This window comes from Pelobates fuscus, chromosome 3, assembly GCF_036172605.1.
Source record: "Pelobates fuscus isolate aPelFus1 chromosome 3, aPelFus1.pri, whole genome shotgun sequence".
Lineage (NCBI taxonomy): Eukaryota > Metazoa > Chordata > Amphibia > Anura > Pelobatidae > Pelobates > Pelobates fuscus.
In genome coordinates this window covers 60,312,547-60,330,385 of record NC_086319.1, presented here as the reverse complement: position 1 = coordinate 60,330,385, position 17,839 = coordinate 60,312,547, and the positions used below count along the sequence as shown (strand labels likewise).

The 17,839-nt window shown below is 40.1% G+C and overlaps 1 protein-coding gene across 1 annotated transcript in view; it reads left to right on the top strand.

Annotated features, from left to right (window-relative positions):
- The first annotated feature begins 896 nt into the window (after positions 1-896).
- Positions 897-17,839, top strand: part of LOC134601619 (C-terminal-binding protein 2-like) — a 29,231-nt gene continuing 12,288 nt past the window's right edge. The window contains exon 1 of the mRNA XM_063446138.1: positions 897-987. Coding sequence (XP_063302208.1) covers positions 897-987 — 91 coding nt within the window. The remainder of the gene's footprint in view (positions 988-17,839) is intronic.

Here is a 17,839-nt window from a genome sequence, read left to right as displayed (position 1 = left end):
ACATTATAGAAAACAATATGGCTTCATAAGGGGCTTAATTTCGTAAGCTAAAGGAGGCATGCTGTGATGCTATGTTTAGATGAGAAGCTGAATTGTACTAGTAGTGAAAGTCGCCCTGAATAAAAATAGCCGCTTCCATGTATGAGGGGGAAGTGGCTCAACCTGAATACTTATCATAATAAGATATATCTCATGTATCTGCGTGGAATGCATGTAATCTGGATCCTAATGTACTTGTGATGTAGACAGATAGTCAACATCTCATTGGATATCTTGAACGTACAGAAACATGCACTGAATATTGTGTTATGTAACGAATACTCAAATGCATATTGAGGACGTTGCGAGGGTCAGTGTAAGGAGACAGCCCTTTGTAAAAGTCAGAGTTTGAATGTATGTACAAGATGTAAAGGAGAACGGAGTGAGGTCTTGAATGGATATGAAGGTGAATTAAATATAATGTTGAATACTTGCAATACAATTACATAGGGCAACCTAAATATATATGCCTACTGTATCTAAGCAGTCAACGGCCTCTTTGAACGAATCGAGAAGGATAGTTTGATCATGGGCGTTCGTATATTTAATCGTATGTGAGTTTGCAGAGTCTCATTGCGGTTTGTATGTTTGTGCGGCTATCGTTTAAGTTTGTGCTGTAGTTTGTGAGAATTAGGTAATGTATTTCGTGGGGTTTAGATAATGTAACAAGCAATACATGCGTATGAAAATATTATTGCCGAACGAAGCGCACAAGGCCTGAAAGGCTAGGTTACTCACGATTGTCAGTCTTCCGTTGGCAGGCTACGGGGGTCCATTCGCGGAATGAACGATGATACTTACAGCGGTCATCTTGTTTGATTCAAATCGTTCGCTAGAACAAAACCGTTAGTGAAAACATGGGAACTTCTCCAGAGATCGGCCTCCTTACCGCCTTGACTCGGAAGAGGATCTCCAAGAATACAGCTCCCATCGAGAATGCGGCTAAAGGTAAGGGAGGACCAGGTAAGGGTTCCCCCGTGTAGAAGGTAAGTAAAATAGCGATTTGCAACTACCGGAAGTCGCGGTATGCAAATCGCCAGACTGAAAACGATAATGGGGAGCGGTCTGGCGTCCTTTAAGAAGGGAAACCAAGGCCCTCCCACATCTACAGCCCAGTCTTACATGTATCACTTGTCTCAATTAGTAAAGAGGATAAAAAAGCAATGCCCATAAATCCAACCGTTCAAAGATAGTGAGCTACAAATACATTGTAACCGTACAGAACATAGATAACAGAGTTGTTAAAGTGGAACAGTAAATCAATATGGGTCAACTGTTAGTTATAACAAAGGTTTAATTAAAAAGAAAAGGAAGTCCTAGTTTAATTAACAGGTTTAATTAAAAAGAAAAGGAAGTCCTAGTTATTGGACCTCAAAGACCAGGTGGAAAGAGAGAAGAAACAAAAAGGAATCTAAAGAGAATAAAAAAAGGAAGGGAAGACAGTGGGGTGGGTGTGAAAGAGAAGTTTCAGCAATATTTTATATACGATCATGACATTATTATTATTACTGGTATTTATAGAGCACCAACATATTCTGCAGTTATGTACAAGTGGGGGGGAAAGACAGTACAATGTGAAAAGAGGAACTTATCTAAGTTAAATTATCTCTAAAAGATCAAAATAAAACTATGTGGAATTTTGTGTGATGTCTTTGAAAAAATATTCTGAAGGTTGGCCCTCAAGGCTTCACTTTCCAATCCCACTGAAACGTCCTATAGGAAGAGAATTTATAGTATGTGATTAATCACCGTATTCAAATATCACATTGTCAATTTGGGCAGGCTTGACAAAGATCTCAATGGTAACTGCAATGCTGCTGGATCCAAAATGATAGAATTACAGTCTTTAAGTATATACTGCTCTTTTTTGCTTTTAGTTTTTTAAGTTTGCTTTTTAAAAATATCCTTGCCTGCCTTGAACGCTTTGTATGTTTTTAGGTTTTTATCTAATCGTAAAATAATGTTACATGTTGTTGTTTGTTTTAATCTATTATATTTTTCCTTCAAATAGAATTTGTCTTAAAATTATATTAATAACTAAACATGAAATTGTGCTGTAATGAAAACCAAATCACAAAATTAATGTAAAATAGCCATGATGTCGATAATTGTTCCAACCTGGCTATTTCACTCTATATTTTGCAATTTTGTTTTCAATTTACTACATTTTGTTTGTGTAAACCTTGCTATATTCAAAATATAATCAGCAATCCAAGAGGAAAAAGAAAAGTTAAAAAAGCTGCTTCTTCTTATAATTCTAAATTATATAAAATTGTTACCATTTACCATGAACCTAATTCTAAAATGCAACACTGAATTTTGGCCACCAGAGGGCACAGCTGCTCTATGTACTCTTTAAACATTTGTAACACCAATGCTGATATCGCAAAACTGTTCAATAAGTACATTATTTTCAATTATTTCATTAGATAATTACGTTTCTTTGGTTTCCTACTGAATGGTTTTGCTGCAGTCAGAATTATTTTTTTCTCTCGTATAGCAGCACAGATAGCAAATTATTTGTGCAAAAACAATTAATATCTGTACACTATTACCTTTCATGAATGTAGTATATCTTACAAGGATACCAGGTCCATGATGAGAACAAAGAGAGGCGCTTATGCGTTTCGCGCTGATAAAGCACTTCCCCAGAGACCAGCGAACATAGCCCAGCTAGTAAATAGTATTTAGCCTAAATTGTGAGCTCTTTTGAGCACTGTACTTATTAACCTATTGTTCCTAACACAATTTATAAATGATTGTCTCATTTGTTGCTAAATTCTTTCCTTTGTAATATACCTAGCACTGAGGAATAAGATGGCACTATATAAAAGAACAATAATAATAATCATCATAATTTAGCCATATATTTGCTGCAACGCCAGGAGAGTACAACATCAGGCACTAGTAAATCGACCGATTCAGTATACAAAATAGCATCCATTTAAAATTGTAATAAATGATGAATTAAAATATGCTGACTCAAGTGGTAGAAGGCCTTTTGATCTGCAATGGATTCTTCTTATCACCCATCTTTAAAGGACCACTATAGGCACCCAGACCACTTCAGCTTAATGAAGTGGTCTGGGTGCCAGGTCCAGCTAGGGTTAACCCTTTTTTCTATAAACATAGCTGTTTCAGAGAAACTGCTAAGTTTATAATAGGGTTAATCCAGCCTCTAGTGGCTGTCTCATTGACAGCCGCTAGAGGCGCTTACGTGCTTCTCACTGTGATTTTCACAGTGAGAAGACGCCAGCGTCCATAGGAAAGCATTTTGAATGCTTTCCTATGAGACTGGCTGAATGCGCACGCGGCTCTTGCCACGCATGCGCATTCAGCCAAGGAGGAGGCGGAGAGGAGGCGGAGAGGAGGCGGAGAGGAGGCGGAGGGTCCCCCGCCCGGCGCTGGAGAAAGAGGTAAGTTTAACCCCTTCCACCTCCTAGAGCCGGCGGGAGGGGGTCCCCGAGGGTGGGGGCACCCTCAGGGCACTATAGTGCCAGGAAAACGAGTATGTTTTCCTGGCACTATAGTGGTCCTTTAATCCCATAGTTAATTACAGCTGCACTCCATTACAACATACCAAAAAAAGGAAGGTTTGAGAGCATTTGATAAGTTTTGGCCTTACTGGTGGTGTATTTTTCTCCATATTCAATTTCCTATTTTGCCTTCTGCAGAACTACCCCATCCTTTTTTGCCATGCCTAATGTAGGCCCAGATTTAATGTTTTAGGACAAGCTTTTCAAATGATTTGGATACACTTTTAAAATGATTCAATATTTTGAAAATATTTTAATATTGTAATATTTTGATATTTCTTTGATTTATTGATATATATTTTTTTATATGTGGTAGATTTTATTTATATTTTAATATTTAAAAAAATATTTTTAAACGTTTATCCCGAGGACAGAAACGAAACATTGTGGAACTAAAATGCTTCTTTTGTAAGATGCTACATCTGATGTATTTAAAATATGAAAATCGTAAGGCCAAACATAGGAATGCTTTCTCTAAACATTAAGGAATTGTAAAGCAAACTGTAAAATGTAAGTCAAAATATCAGATTTGGGAAAGCTCTTCTGCTCGGTCAGTCCCAGCTTGGCTATTTTAGCTGTTTTATACATGTCATGTAATAAATATCTAAGAGGGTGGCAGTTTCTTTGATTTCCTATGGTTTCCCACTTTTTAGTAAGACTTTCAATTCACAACATCATGACGTCATTTCCAAAGATTAAACTTTTGCCCCACACTAGAGTATTACAGTCAAAATATTACGATCTTCCAAGCCCTTCTTTGTGACGCGTTTCACTACTTCTAATTACAGGCAGGAATGGAGAAAGTTTAAGTTTTCCTGTCATTGGAGTGTTCTCTCTTGCACTGCAAATGATAACTTTGCCCATGAAATATTTATACAGATTTTTAGTAACTAAATTTCCATGATCTTAAAATGTTTGGAATTAATATAGTTGCTGTTATTTCACATGTATATGTTTTTCTCTGCCCCCTGCAATGGCCCCAGACGGCACTTTAAAAGGGGTGGCAATTTGCCATCCCGGGCCGCCTCTGCTATATATATGCAGCTAGGTGGCTCTCTAGCTGGACGATTTAGGTGGCCCCTTAAATCACCTTGAGGGCCAAACACGAGGAGGGGGCCTGGTGGCTTGCCCGATGTGCCACCGGGTGTGGGGGCCCCTCCATCAGTCTGCCCTAGAGGAGAGTGCCTCTGGTCTGCAGCTCTGCCTGGTGTGAGCTGCCGACCATGTAACAGAGGGCTCACGAGAACCCCATCACATGGTCTGCAATTCACACCCGCAGAGTTGTAGACCGGAGAGCCAGCCCACTGGACCACCAGGTAATGAAGCACTGAAGAAAAGTTTTGTGAGTGTGAGGAGGCTGATCACAGCCTCCCCACAGCCCATTCCCCCTCCTCCCCACTGTCAACCCCGCAGTGTGTCCCTCCCCCACTGTCACCTCCACAGCATGCCCCACACAACTGTCATCCCCACAGCCTGCCCTACACCACTGTCATTCCCACAGTCTACCCCCCCAATGTCACCCACAGTATTCCCTCCCCACTGTTAACCCTGCAGCCTGTCTCTCCTCTCCCCCACTGCCCCCCTATTATTATTATTATTATGATATTTATAGAGCGCGTCAAATTCCGCAGCGCTTTACAATGGGTGGACAAACAGACATGTAGCTGTAACCAGACAAGTTGGACACACAGGAACAGAAGGGTTGAGGGCCCTGCTCAATGAGCTTACATGCTAGAGGGAGTGGGGTAAAATGACACAAAAAGGTAACGATAGTATTAGACTAGTGACAGTTGCAGAAGAGGAATCAGTTGGGAGCTATTAACAGTTTAATTGATACGCTTTTATGAAAAAGTGGGTTTTTAACGATTTTTTGAAGGAGTGGAGACTGGGTGAGCATCAAACGGAGGAGGGAAGCGAGTTCCACAGGAACAGTGCAGCCCTCGAGAAATCTTGAAGGCGAGCATCAGAGGTGGGAGTACGGACAGAAGATAGACGCAAGTCTTCAGCAGATCGTAAGGGCCTAGACGGGACATACTTGTGTATAAGGGAGGATAGATAGGTGGGAGCAGCATTATGTAGAGATTTGAAAGCAAGAACCAGAATTTTAAATTGAGCTCTATATTTTATAGGAAGCCAATGTAGGGACTGACAGAAGGGTGAGGAATGGGAGGTGCGGGCGGACAGGAAGATGAGCCTCGCTGCCGCATTCATTATGGACTGTAACGGCGCAAGTTGGGAGCACGTAAGACCACTGAGAAGCGGATTACAGTAGTCAAGGCGAGAAAGGACAGTGGAATGGACCAACACCTTTGTCGCATCAGATGCGCGCAATGTTTTTGAGATGGAAATGACAGGATTTGGCGATAGATTGAACATGAGGCTTGAAGGAGAGGTCGGAGTCAAAGAGAACACCTAGGCATCGAGCCTGCGTGGTGGAGCTGGTGGAGCCTGCGTGGTGGAGCGTGTCACCATTGACTTGGAGGGAGACATACACAGGAGTAACAACACTTGAGGGAGGAAAGACCAGAATTTCAGTTTTGGTCAAGTTTAGTTTAAGGAAGTGGGCAGCCATCCAGTTAGAAACAGCAGAGAGGCAGTCAGAGACACTAGTCAAGAGGGACAGGGAGAGATCAGGAGAGGACAGGTAGATTTGTGATTGTCATCTGTATAGAAATGATATTGGAAGCCAAAGGAGCTAATGAGTTTACCAAGAGAGGCAGTATAGATGGAGAACAGTGGGGGACAAGAACTGAACGCCTCTCCCTCCCCCCAACTGTCACCCCCACAGCCTGCCCCCCCACAGCCTGCCACACACCACTGTCACACCCACACTGTCACCCTCACATCATGACCCCCACACTGTCACCCCCACACTGTCACCCTCACATCATGACCCCCACACTGTCACCCTCACATGCTGCCCCCCACACTGTCACCGTCACATTCTGCCCCCCTGTCACTGTCACCCTCACACCCTGCCCCCCATACTGTCACCCTCACATACTGCCCCCCGCACTGCCACTGTCACCCCACACCCTGCCCCCACACTGTCACCTTCACATCCTGGCCCCACACTGTCACTCTAACATTCTGCCCCCCACATTGTCACCCCCACACCCTGCCACCCACCACTGTCACCCCCACACTGTTACCCTCACATAGTGACCCCCACACTGTTACTGTCACCCTCACATCAGGCCACCCACCACTGTCAACCCCACACTGTCACCCTCACTCCCTGCCCACCACACTGTCACCCTTACATCCTGCCCCCCACACTGCCAACCCCACACCCTGCCCCAGCACTGTCACCCTCACATCCTGCCCCCCGCACTGCCAGTTTTACCACCACACCCTGCCCCTAGTGTCACCCTCACATCCTGCCCCCCCTTTTTCACTGTCACCTTCACATGCTGTCCCCACACTGTCTCCCTTACATCCTACCCCCCACAATTGTCACTGTCAGCCTCACATCCTGCCCCCCACACTGTCACTTTCATATCCTGCCTCCCACACTGCACTGTCATCCCCACACCCTGCCCCCCACACTGTCACCCTCACATCCTTCCCCCCACACTGCCACTGTCACCCCCACACCCTGCCCCCACACTGTCACCATCACTTCCTGCCCTCACCATTCTCATTGTCACCCTTACATCCTGCCCCCCCCCACACTGTCACCTTTCCACACATTGCCCCCTCCCCTATACTGTCACCTTCTTACACACTATTCCCCTTATACTGTCACCTTCCTACACGCGCCCCGCCACCCCCACCTTCAAGCCCACAGGTAAGAGGCAAGGGGGTATGAGCCCAATTTAATTTAAATTTCTCACCCCAGAATTTATCCAACATTACACACACTGCATGCACTACACTACACAAACACTACATCCACTACACAGACACTGAATTCACTACACACACAGCATCCACCCTACACACCCTGCACCCACTATACACACACAGACAATGTATTCAATACACACACTGCATACAATATACACTACATCCATGACACAAAACCAGACACTGCATCCTAGACACACAGACACTTCATCCACTACACACACATACACATAATGCATTCACTACACACACAAACACATAATACATTCACTGCATACACTGCATACAATACACACTGAATACACTACACAGACATTGCATTCACTACCCCATCTCCCCCCTCAGACTTAGTCATTCATAGAGATTTTTTTTTATATATATATTTTTATTTCTTCAAAAGTTTTTTCATTTTAGAATTTCAAAAACATACATACAGTACCTCTATAAACATTTCAGAATTACACCTAGGAATGTTTCCAATTAGGACAAAATAAGGCAAAAAATAATAAAAAGTATTAATACAATCGATGCATGTATATCTTAAATACATATACACATAGATATACATAGATAGCATTGCCAGAGTAGCCCAGTATAGAATAACCATATCTATGGAAAACATAAATGTCAAAATAGAGGAATCATTAAAAGCAAAATTCATACCATACACACATACCATCCCGTGGAACTAGCATAATTCTATCCCCTTATTACTTTCCTACATTGATAGGTAAATTTTTGCTAGTATCTCTCCAGGATCAAACACACAGCGGGGGCTGCACCGACCTTCTATATTATAAACTATAATTATTAGCAATGAGCTTATCCACCATTTTTTCCCAAATACAGGATTTCCTCAAACCAACAGAGTTTCCTTGGATTATTCCAATTTCCGTTTTACATTGATATATTGCTTGTTTTTTAATTTCAATCCAGTCTGGAGCTTTATTGCTTTTCCAATATCTAGCTAGAACTATCTTGGTTGCCATTAAAATATGTGTTATCAACATACTTTTCTCAGTAGGCATAGAGGGCCATCCCTGATGTAACAGAAAGCTCTGGGAAAGGTATATATCTGGCAGATATTGTAAATCTGTTGGTATATAAACTTCCATATTTTACTTAGAGATTTACACTGCCACCATATATGGAGATAATCTCCTTTCCCATCGTCACATCGCCAGCAGAGATGATTCTGATCTTTGTACATTTTAGCCAGCTTTTCTGGGACCATATACCATCTGTTCATGAGTTTATAAAAGTTCTCTACTATATTCAAACAGTGTACCGATTTATTGACCTTAACAATCGCACCTATCATATCTTGCTCAGGGATTACAATATGTAGATCTTTTTCCCACTTAATCTTAGATTTCCAGACAGAAAGCTTCTGAGAATCCTTTAAAAACTCATAACATCTAGAAATATGGTCTTTAATTCTATGAGTTTCCAGAATCTTTTTTAAATTACTGATGTTTTTATTAAACTGGAAATCCAAGAATTTCACCAAATAAAACTTAATTCTTAAATATGTGAATATCTCCTTACTATCAATCCCAAACTCTGATTGTAACTGATTGAATGACTTAATTTCCTTTCTGTCTATAATCTCTTGTATATTCGTAATTCCCTTCTGTGTCCATCCCCTAATATTAATATCCTCGATATTCACCTTAATTACCTCTAAGGGTAAAAAAGGAAACAGTCTATATTCTATTTTGAAATTTGTCTTAATGTTATACAAATATCTCAGAATGTTATCTATAATAGTCGAATTTTCTGGATGTACTGAGTTGTTCTTATTTTCCCGCTTCCATGTTGTCCAAAATAAGGCAGGTAAGTTATTTGTCTCTACTAAAGATTGCTCTATTTGATACCATGCTTGGTCTTTTTGATCAGTACTTAAGGTGTTAGCAGCATGTGCCAGCATACAGGCATTATGATATTCTATTATATTAGGGGCAGCAAGGCCCCCGTCTTTTCTTTTCTTAGATAATAGCTGTAAGCTTATTCTCGGTTTTTTTCCCCTTCCAAATGAATTTGGAGAAAGCTGACTGTATCATTTTTAACCATGGAATTGGGACTTGTATTGGTATCATTCTAAAAAGATAATTCTATTGAGGCAGAATATATGAGCGAATGGTGTTTATACGCCCTATTCAGGAAATCTCTCTACTAACACATTCTTTTAAGATCTTATTTGTGGATCCTATAAGTGGAAGAAAGTTAACCTCTACAATTTTTTTTTGTGTTTCTTGGAATTTTAATACCAAGAAAGATAGTATTATCTTTTACCCAAACAAAGTCATAAGACATTTTAATAAAATACTTTTCTTCACTAGATAGGTTAGTTGTCATTATTGTAGTCTTATTAGTATCTCATTTGTAATTTGAGTATTCACTATATTGGGCCAATAATTTTATCAATTCCGGTAGCGAGGATCTGGGATTCTGGATCATAAGCATAACATCATCCGCGTATAGGTTGATCTTATGTTCTACATTATTAAGCCTGAGTCCCTTAATCTTCTCATTTTTCCTTATATCTTCTGCCAGAGGCTCTATGGTTAAAACATAGAGTAATGGAGACAAAGGGCAGCCCTGCCTGGTACCATTCTTGATATTAAACCAGTCTGTCTCTATTCCTGGACCTATGGTCCTAGCAGAGGGCCTAGTGTATAATGCCATAAAAGCATCATAAACTGCTCCCACAATGCCATACATACTTGAGTGCATTCCCCAAAAAGTCCCATCTGACCCTGTCAAACGCTTTCTCAGCATCCAATGACAGGGTCAGAAGGGGAACATTCTTTCTTATCGCAACATCATGAACATCCAGTATCCTTCTAAGACCACCAGAGGCTGCTCTGCCAGGTATAAATCCGGCTTGGTCTTGATGTATCAGAGCGGGAATACAGATTTTTAAGCGATCTGCTAAAATCGAAGCATAGATCTTTACGTCTCCATTAAGGAGAGATATTGGGCGATAATTCGCCAATTTAGCTGGATCTTTGTCCGGTTTCAAGATTGGGACAATGTTTGCTTGAAGCATCTCATTAGGAAATGTACGATTCTCCACTATCTCATTAAATATCCTGGCAAGACGCACAGAAAGAGTATCCCTAAATATCTTATAAAATTTATTTGAGTAACCGTCTGGGCCAGGGGCTTTACCTAACTGTAACTTATTTATTGCTACTTTAATATCGTCAGAGGTTATTGGTTTATTTATCTCCGTTAGTTGTTCTCTAGTTATTTTTGGTATTTTTTTTTATTTTTTAAATATTCTGAAGAGGGAAGTTGTTGTCCTACAGATTCCAAATTATATAATCGACTATAATAATCATTAAAGGCTGACCCAATTTTCTTTGGGCACAGTAGCCTTTCCTTTTCGGTGTCTCAATTTTATGAATCCTCCTCAGTTGTTTTTTATTTTTCAATTTATTTGTAAGCAGCCTATCTGCCCTATTGCTCTTGTAATACCAATTTATCTTTAATGAGTGTAAATTTCAGTTTTTCTCCTCCATTAATAATTCATTGATACCGTTTTGCGTTAATAGCATTTTTGTACTTACATATATCCTGAGTTGGTGAGGCTTTATTTTCGTTAGATAGTTTATAATAATCTACATAAGGAATTTATCCAACATTACCCACACTGCATGCACTACACTACACAGACACTACATCCACTACACAGACACTGAATTCACTATACACAGAGCATCCACCCTACACATCCTGCACCCACTATACACACACAGACAATGTATTCAATACACACACTGCATACAATATACACTACATCTAGGACACAAAAACAGACACTGCATCCTAGACACACAGACACTTCATCCACTACACACACATACACATAATGCATTCACTACACACACACACAGACACATAATGCATTCACTGCATACACTGCATACAATACACACTGCATACACTACACAAACAGACATTGCATTCACTACCCCATCTCCCCCCCCCCTCCCCCCTCCCCTCAGACTTAGTCATTCTAAGACTAGAGAATTTTTATTTTCGATTTATGTTGTTACCTTCTGCCTAAAGGGAGTTTAGCCTCTCTTACTTGGGACATTTTGAGTACACATCCCTGGGCAAAGGTGACCAGGGGTTTACTTGCTATGACCCTAGGGGTAGCAAGATTATGCCATCACCCTATTTGATGCAGAGACCCAAGGGGTGGCAGGCTGGTCATGCATATACAGATCATATGGATTGTAAGGATTAATATGACATTGACCAAAATTTCATCCCGAGAAAGAGAGAGGGAAAAAAGAGATGCTTTGTAAATTTCATGGGTTCTCTTCAATTAGAGGGAGCTATTGTGAGATATTTTTAAAGTAGTTTGGACAGAAAAATTCTGTTTCTAACAGGCAGATGGAGATCCATTCTAGATTTGCAAAAATTTACAGGATTCTTGAACATTCATCATAAAGACGGTATTCTTAGTACATTGGATAATGTCTATAGCTGGCGAAAGATAAATGTCTGTTGAAGTCACTTTGTTCCCTTACAGTTTAGGGTATAACTAGTAACACGGTTCAACACAATCCAAGGCATGGTACAGATCTCTTCAGAAAGTGCAGTAAGACTTTTAAAGTAAGTAAAGGATGTTGACTGTCATATTACCTCAGCATAGAGAGTTTTCTGATTTTTTTTTTCACTTTTCTATTCAGACCAGCCTTTATATTCTTCTCTTCAAGGCATTGTAATATCATATGGTATCTGTTTATTTTATACAAACAAACGCAATGTCACACTCCTACGCATGTCGTGAAATTACACTTCATTCTGGTAATACAATGTATTATTGCTGCAATTTTAAAGATCTCAACCGGAAATCATCTGTTTAATATGTGCAGTGGGTTTCAATCAAAACCTCCCACCTCTTCAGATGTTAACTATTGCTTTTCCATAACCAAAAGTAGCTGATAAAATGTTCTTCTTGCGACCTTTGGCGCTCCTGACCTTTGGCACCCCAGATCATAAAAAAAAACTTATTCACTATTTAAAGGAACACTATAGTCACCTAAATTACTTTAGCTAAATAAAGCAGTATTAGTGTATAGATCATTCCCCTGCAATTTCACTGCTCAATTCACTGTCATTTAGCCCTAGCCACACCTCCCCTGGCTATGATTGACAGAGCCTGCATGAAAAAGAAAAACTGGTTTCACTTTCAAACAGATGTAATTTACCTTAAATAATTGTATCTCAATCTCTAAATTGAACTTTAATCACATACAGGAGGCTCTTGTAGGGTCTAGCAAGCTATTAACATAGCAGGGGATAAGAAAATCTTAGTTACACAGAACTTGCACTAAAGAAAGCCTAAATAGGGCTCTCTTTACAGGAAGTGTTTATGGAAGGCTGTGCAAGTCACATGCAGGGAGGTGTGACTAGGGTTCATAAACAAAGGGATTTAACTCCTAAATGGCAGAGGACTTAGCAGTGAGGCTGCAGGGGCATGTTCTATACACCAAAACTGCTTCATTAAGCTAACTATGACTATAGTGTCCCTTTAATATTTAGTTCATACAAATTCACTTCAAGCTATTTTCACTAACTATATTTTAGCCATATCCTTCTCTATCACCTGCTTAACCAGTGGACACAAGGTAGTGAAAAAAAGGCATAAGGTGAATCTATGGAATCCTAAGATTTCAATGATGTCTTTTTCATGGACATAAATGTACCCAATTAAAAATAGTGATTATCATGGGAGCATTATACTCACCAGGAGACTAAGGCCATAAAGTAGATCACATATGATTGTTGCAACAAGAGGGTCTTTGCTGCTTCATTAGAATTACAGCAGCAATAATCACAATCAGAACTTATCAACCTTAGGGTGGCTATCCTCAAAAATAAAAGCAACTCAATTTTCAGTTCCCTTCAAGTTAATGTTTAATAAATGTCACTAAATAGCTCCGATAAGCTACCGCTATTAACAAGTAGTAGCAATTACTAATTAAAGACTGATCAGAGATTAATGGGAGCTGTGGACCGGTACTCCTTGACCGGCTTTAAGTAGTGAAGTAGTGGCAGTCAGTAGCTCTCAGCAGCTACTGGTGATATGTTGCAGTCAGTTAATAGCTGCTTCACACTAATACTAGAGACAAGCTGGTAATCAGGAAAAAGTAAAACTATTTTGTCCATCTACTGCACATTAAATATTTTAAAGTGATCTATGGTGTATTGGCTGTTTAATGTCTACAGTGTCCAATAGAGATGATCGTTTTTAGCTATTTGGGAATTACTATCAGTAATGGGATTGCAATTTTCAGCACCTTCCAGGAGATGGAATGGTATATTACCAGCAAGCTTAAAGGAGCACTATAGTGCCAGGAAAACAAATTTGTTTTCCTGGCACTATAGGGTCTTTAGGTCTCCCCCACCCTCAGGGTCCCACTCCCGCCATGCTGAAGGGGGAGGAAGGGGTTAAACACTTACCTTTCTCCAGTGCTGGGCTTCCTCTGCGCTGGGGAAATCTCCTTCATCTTTCGACGTCAGCGCTTTCGATGTGCGGCAAGAGCCGCGTGCGCATTCAATCAGTCCATAGGAAAGCATTTCTCAATGAGACAGCCACTAGAAGCTGGATTAACCCTAATGTAACATAGCAGTTTCTCTGAAACTACTATGTTTACAGCTGCAGGGTTAACCCTAGATGGACCTGGCACCCAGACCACTTCATTGAGCTGAAGTGGTCTGGGTGCCTATAGCAGTCCTTTAACTTGAAACTATCCGGATGGAGACCTATTACTAGACTGCTATAATTTGGACATCCTACATTTACTCCTATTCAATTATTACCTTGTCTGGGACTATACCAATTGGAGCTCCTCATGCCTCCATTAAACTATGATAATGTCTGTGTGGGACTGAAGTGTTACTTATCCACTCTTACACTTACAATGTTCAGGTTTAGTTCTCAGTGTATTTATTGTTTTAGGAAATCTTTCTATTTTTTTATTAAAAATTACCAAATGGATCATGAATAATTAGTTGCACCCAGACAAGGTTGAAGGTTAGGGATATCTGTTGAGGGATTGGTAGGCCTTAATTGATCCTGTCTAATTCATGGGTTTTGACTGACTACTTTTATGGAGATATATAACCATTTTCTCCTGTTTGACCCCAACTCGATAGTACAGTTCCATTAGGAAACTTTTACCTTAGGTTCCAAAGGCAGTCACATAACTGTTCCTGGCAGCAAAGTATGTGAAATCCTTTGTTCTTACCTTTACTTAATGAGACTGGACTATAGGTGATGGCTTATATGAGCACCTTCTTCTTAAAGGAACATAAGTTAGTAGAGAAATCCATTTGAAAACTAAAACAAATTAGCCTTTTTAAAAATATCACACCACTTCCCCAAGATCTTCACTTGAACTGTACTGAAAACGCTTGGATCTAACACAGATCACTCTGACAGTCCATTAAGCACTGGGTGGATTCTGACCTTATCTGCATGATCAGCAAGATTGTCTTTCAAATATGAGATAGTCTTTCCCTAGAGTCATTATGGTCAGTTTGGCTTTTTAGAACCTGGATTTCTCCACAGTAATTCTGTTCTTGTTGAAGGGGAAATGTTAGACACAATTTCCTTCTGGCCATCCTAAACAGTTGTTACATAGTTACATAGTTACATAGCTGAAAACAGACTTGCGTCCATCAAGTTCAGCCTTCCTCACATATGTTGTTGCTGTTGATCCAAAAGAAGGCAAAAAACCTAGTCTGAAGCGCTTTCAATTTTGCAACAAACTAGGGAAAAATGTCGTCTTGACCCCAAAATAGCAGTCAGATGTCTCCTTGGATCAAGCAGCTATTACCCCACTAATTAGAAATGATATCCTTGTATGTTATGTTTTTGCAAGTATTTATCCAATTCCAGTTTAAACAACTGTATAGACTCTGACAAAACCACCTCTTCAGGCAGAGAATTCCATATCCTTATTACTCTTATTGTAAAAAAAAACTTTTCTTTGCCTTAGATGAAATCTCCTTTCTTCCAGCCTAAATGTGTGACTTTGTGTCCTATGTATAGCCCTGTTTATGAATAGATTTCAGATAAAGGTTTGTACTGGCCTCGAATATATTTGTATAATGTTATCATATCCCCTCTCAGGTGCCGTTTTTCCAACCTAAACAGATTTACATTTTTTAACCTTTCTTCGTAACTAAAATGCTCCATTCCTTTTATCAATTTTGTAGCTCGTCTCTGCACTTTTTCTAGGGCCCTGATATCTTTCTTTAGAACAGGTGCCCAAAATTACACAGCATATTCAAGGTGTGGTCTTACCAGCGATTTATAAAGAGGCAAAATTATATTTTCATCCCGAGAATTTATGCCCCTATTTATACATGACAAAACCTTACTGGCCTTGGCAACTGAAGATTGACATTGCATATTGCTGTTTAATTTGTTGTCTGTAACAATTCACAAATCCTTCTCGTGTGTGGTTATCCCTAATTCACTACCATTTAGGGTGTAAATTGCTTGTGCATTCTTAACCCCAAAGTGCATAACTTTGCATTTCTCTACGTTAAATTTCATCTGCCATTTTAGTGCCCAGTCCCCCAATCTATCCAAATCCCTCTGCAGCAAAGCAATATCCTGCTCACATTTTATTACTTTACAAAGTATAATGCATCTTGGACGTAAAAACCCAAGGGCCGAGTACAGAATATTTGATAGAGTCCTAACCTCAACATCTGAGGAAAGGGATTTAGGGGTGATTATTTCTGAGGACTTAAAGGTAGGCAGACAATGTAATAGAGCAGCAGGAAATGCTAGCAGAATGCTTGGTTGTATAGGGAGAGGTATTAGCAGTAAAAAGAGGGAAGTGCTCATGCCATTGTACAGAACACTGGTGAGACCTCACTTGGAGTACTGTACACAGTACTGGAGACCATATCTTCAGAAGGATATTGATACCTTAGAGAGAGTTCAAAGAAGGGCTACTAAACTGGTTCATGGATTGCAGGATAAAACTTACCAGGAAAGGTTAAAGGATCTTAACATGTATAGCTTGGAGGAAAGACGAGACAGGGGGGATATGATAGAAACATTTAAATACATAAAGGGAATCAACACAGTAAAGGAGGAGACTATATTTAAAAGAAGAAAAACTACCACAACCAGAGGACATAGTCTTAAATTAGAGGGACAAAGGTTTAAAAATAATATCAGGAAGTATTACTTTACTGAGAGGGTAGTGGATGCATGGAATAGCCTTCCAGCTGGAGTGGTAGAGGTTAACACAGTAAAGGAGTTTAAGCATGCGTGGGATAGGCATAAGGCTATCCTAACTATAAGATAATGCCAGGGACTAATGAAAGTATTTAGAAAACTGGGCAGACTAGATGGGCCGAATGGTTCTTATCTGCCGTCACATTCTATGTTTCTATGTTTCTATGTTTCTATGTTTCTATGTTTCTATCTGCAAACACTGATACATGGCTTTCAATGCCTATTTCAAGATCATTTATAAATATGTTAAATAAAAGAGTTCCCAAAACAGAACCCTGAGGGACACCACTTACCACTTTTGTCCAGCCTGAAAATGTACCATTAATGACAACTCATTGTACTCTATCCTTAAGCCAATGTTCTACCCAACAACAAGAATATTCATCTAGACCAATTTATTTTAGTTTGAAGACTAACCTATTGAGAGGAACTGTATCAAATGCCTTGTCAAAATCCAAGTACCGTATATACTCGAGTATAAGCCGAGTTTTTCAGCACATTTTTTTGTGCTGAAAACCCCCAACTCGGCTTATACTCGAGTCAATGTCTGTATTATGGCAATTTGCATTGCCATAATACAGACTGGGGGCTGTGGGGGCTGTCAGAGAGTTTACTTACCTCTCCTGCAGCTCCTGTCAGCTCCCTCCTCCTCCGCGCCGTCCGTTCAGCACCTCTGTCAGCTCCCAGTGTAAGTCTTGCGAGAGCCGCGTCTCTCGCGAGACTTACAGTGTGAGCTGATAGAGTAGCTGACCGGACCGGCGCAGAGGAGGAGGGAGCTGACAGGAGCTGCAGGAGAGGTAAGTAAACTCTCTGACAGCCCCCTCCTCCCCCCCACTGAACTACCAATGCCACTAGACCACCAGGGAAGGAGCCCCCCTCCCTGCTATGTATAAAGCAGGGAGGGGGGACGAAAAAAATAATAATAATAAATATTACAAATAAAATAATGAAAAAATAAATATTCAAAAAATAATAATAATTAAATAAAATAATACAAATGAATCATAAAAAAATATTAAAATAATTTTTAAAAAAATAAAAAATTGCCAACTCCCCACCAAGGCTCTGCAACACACACACACAGCGAGGCACCGAGGCAAGGTACTATTCCTATATTTGTGTGATACCTATG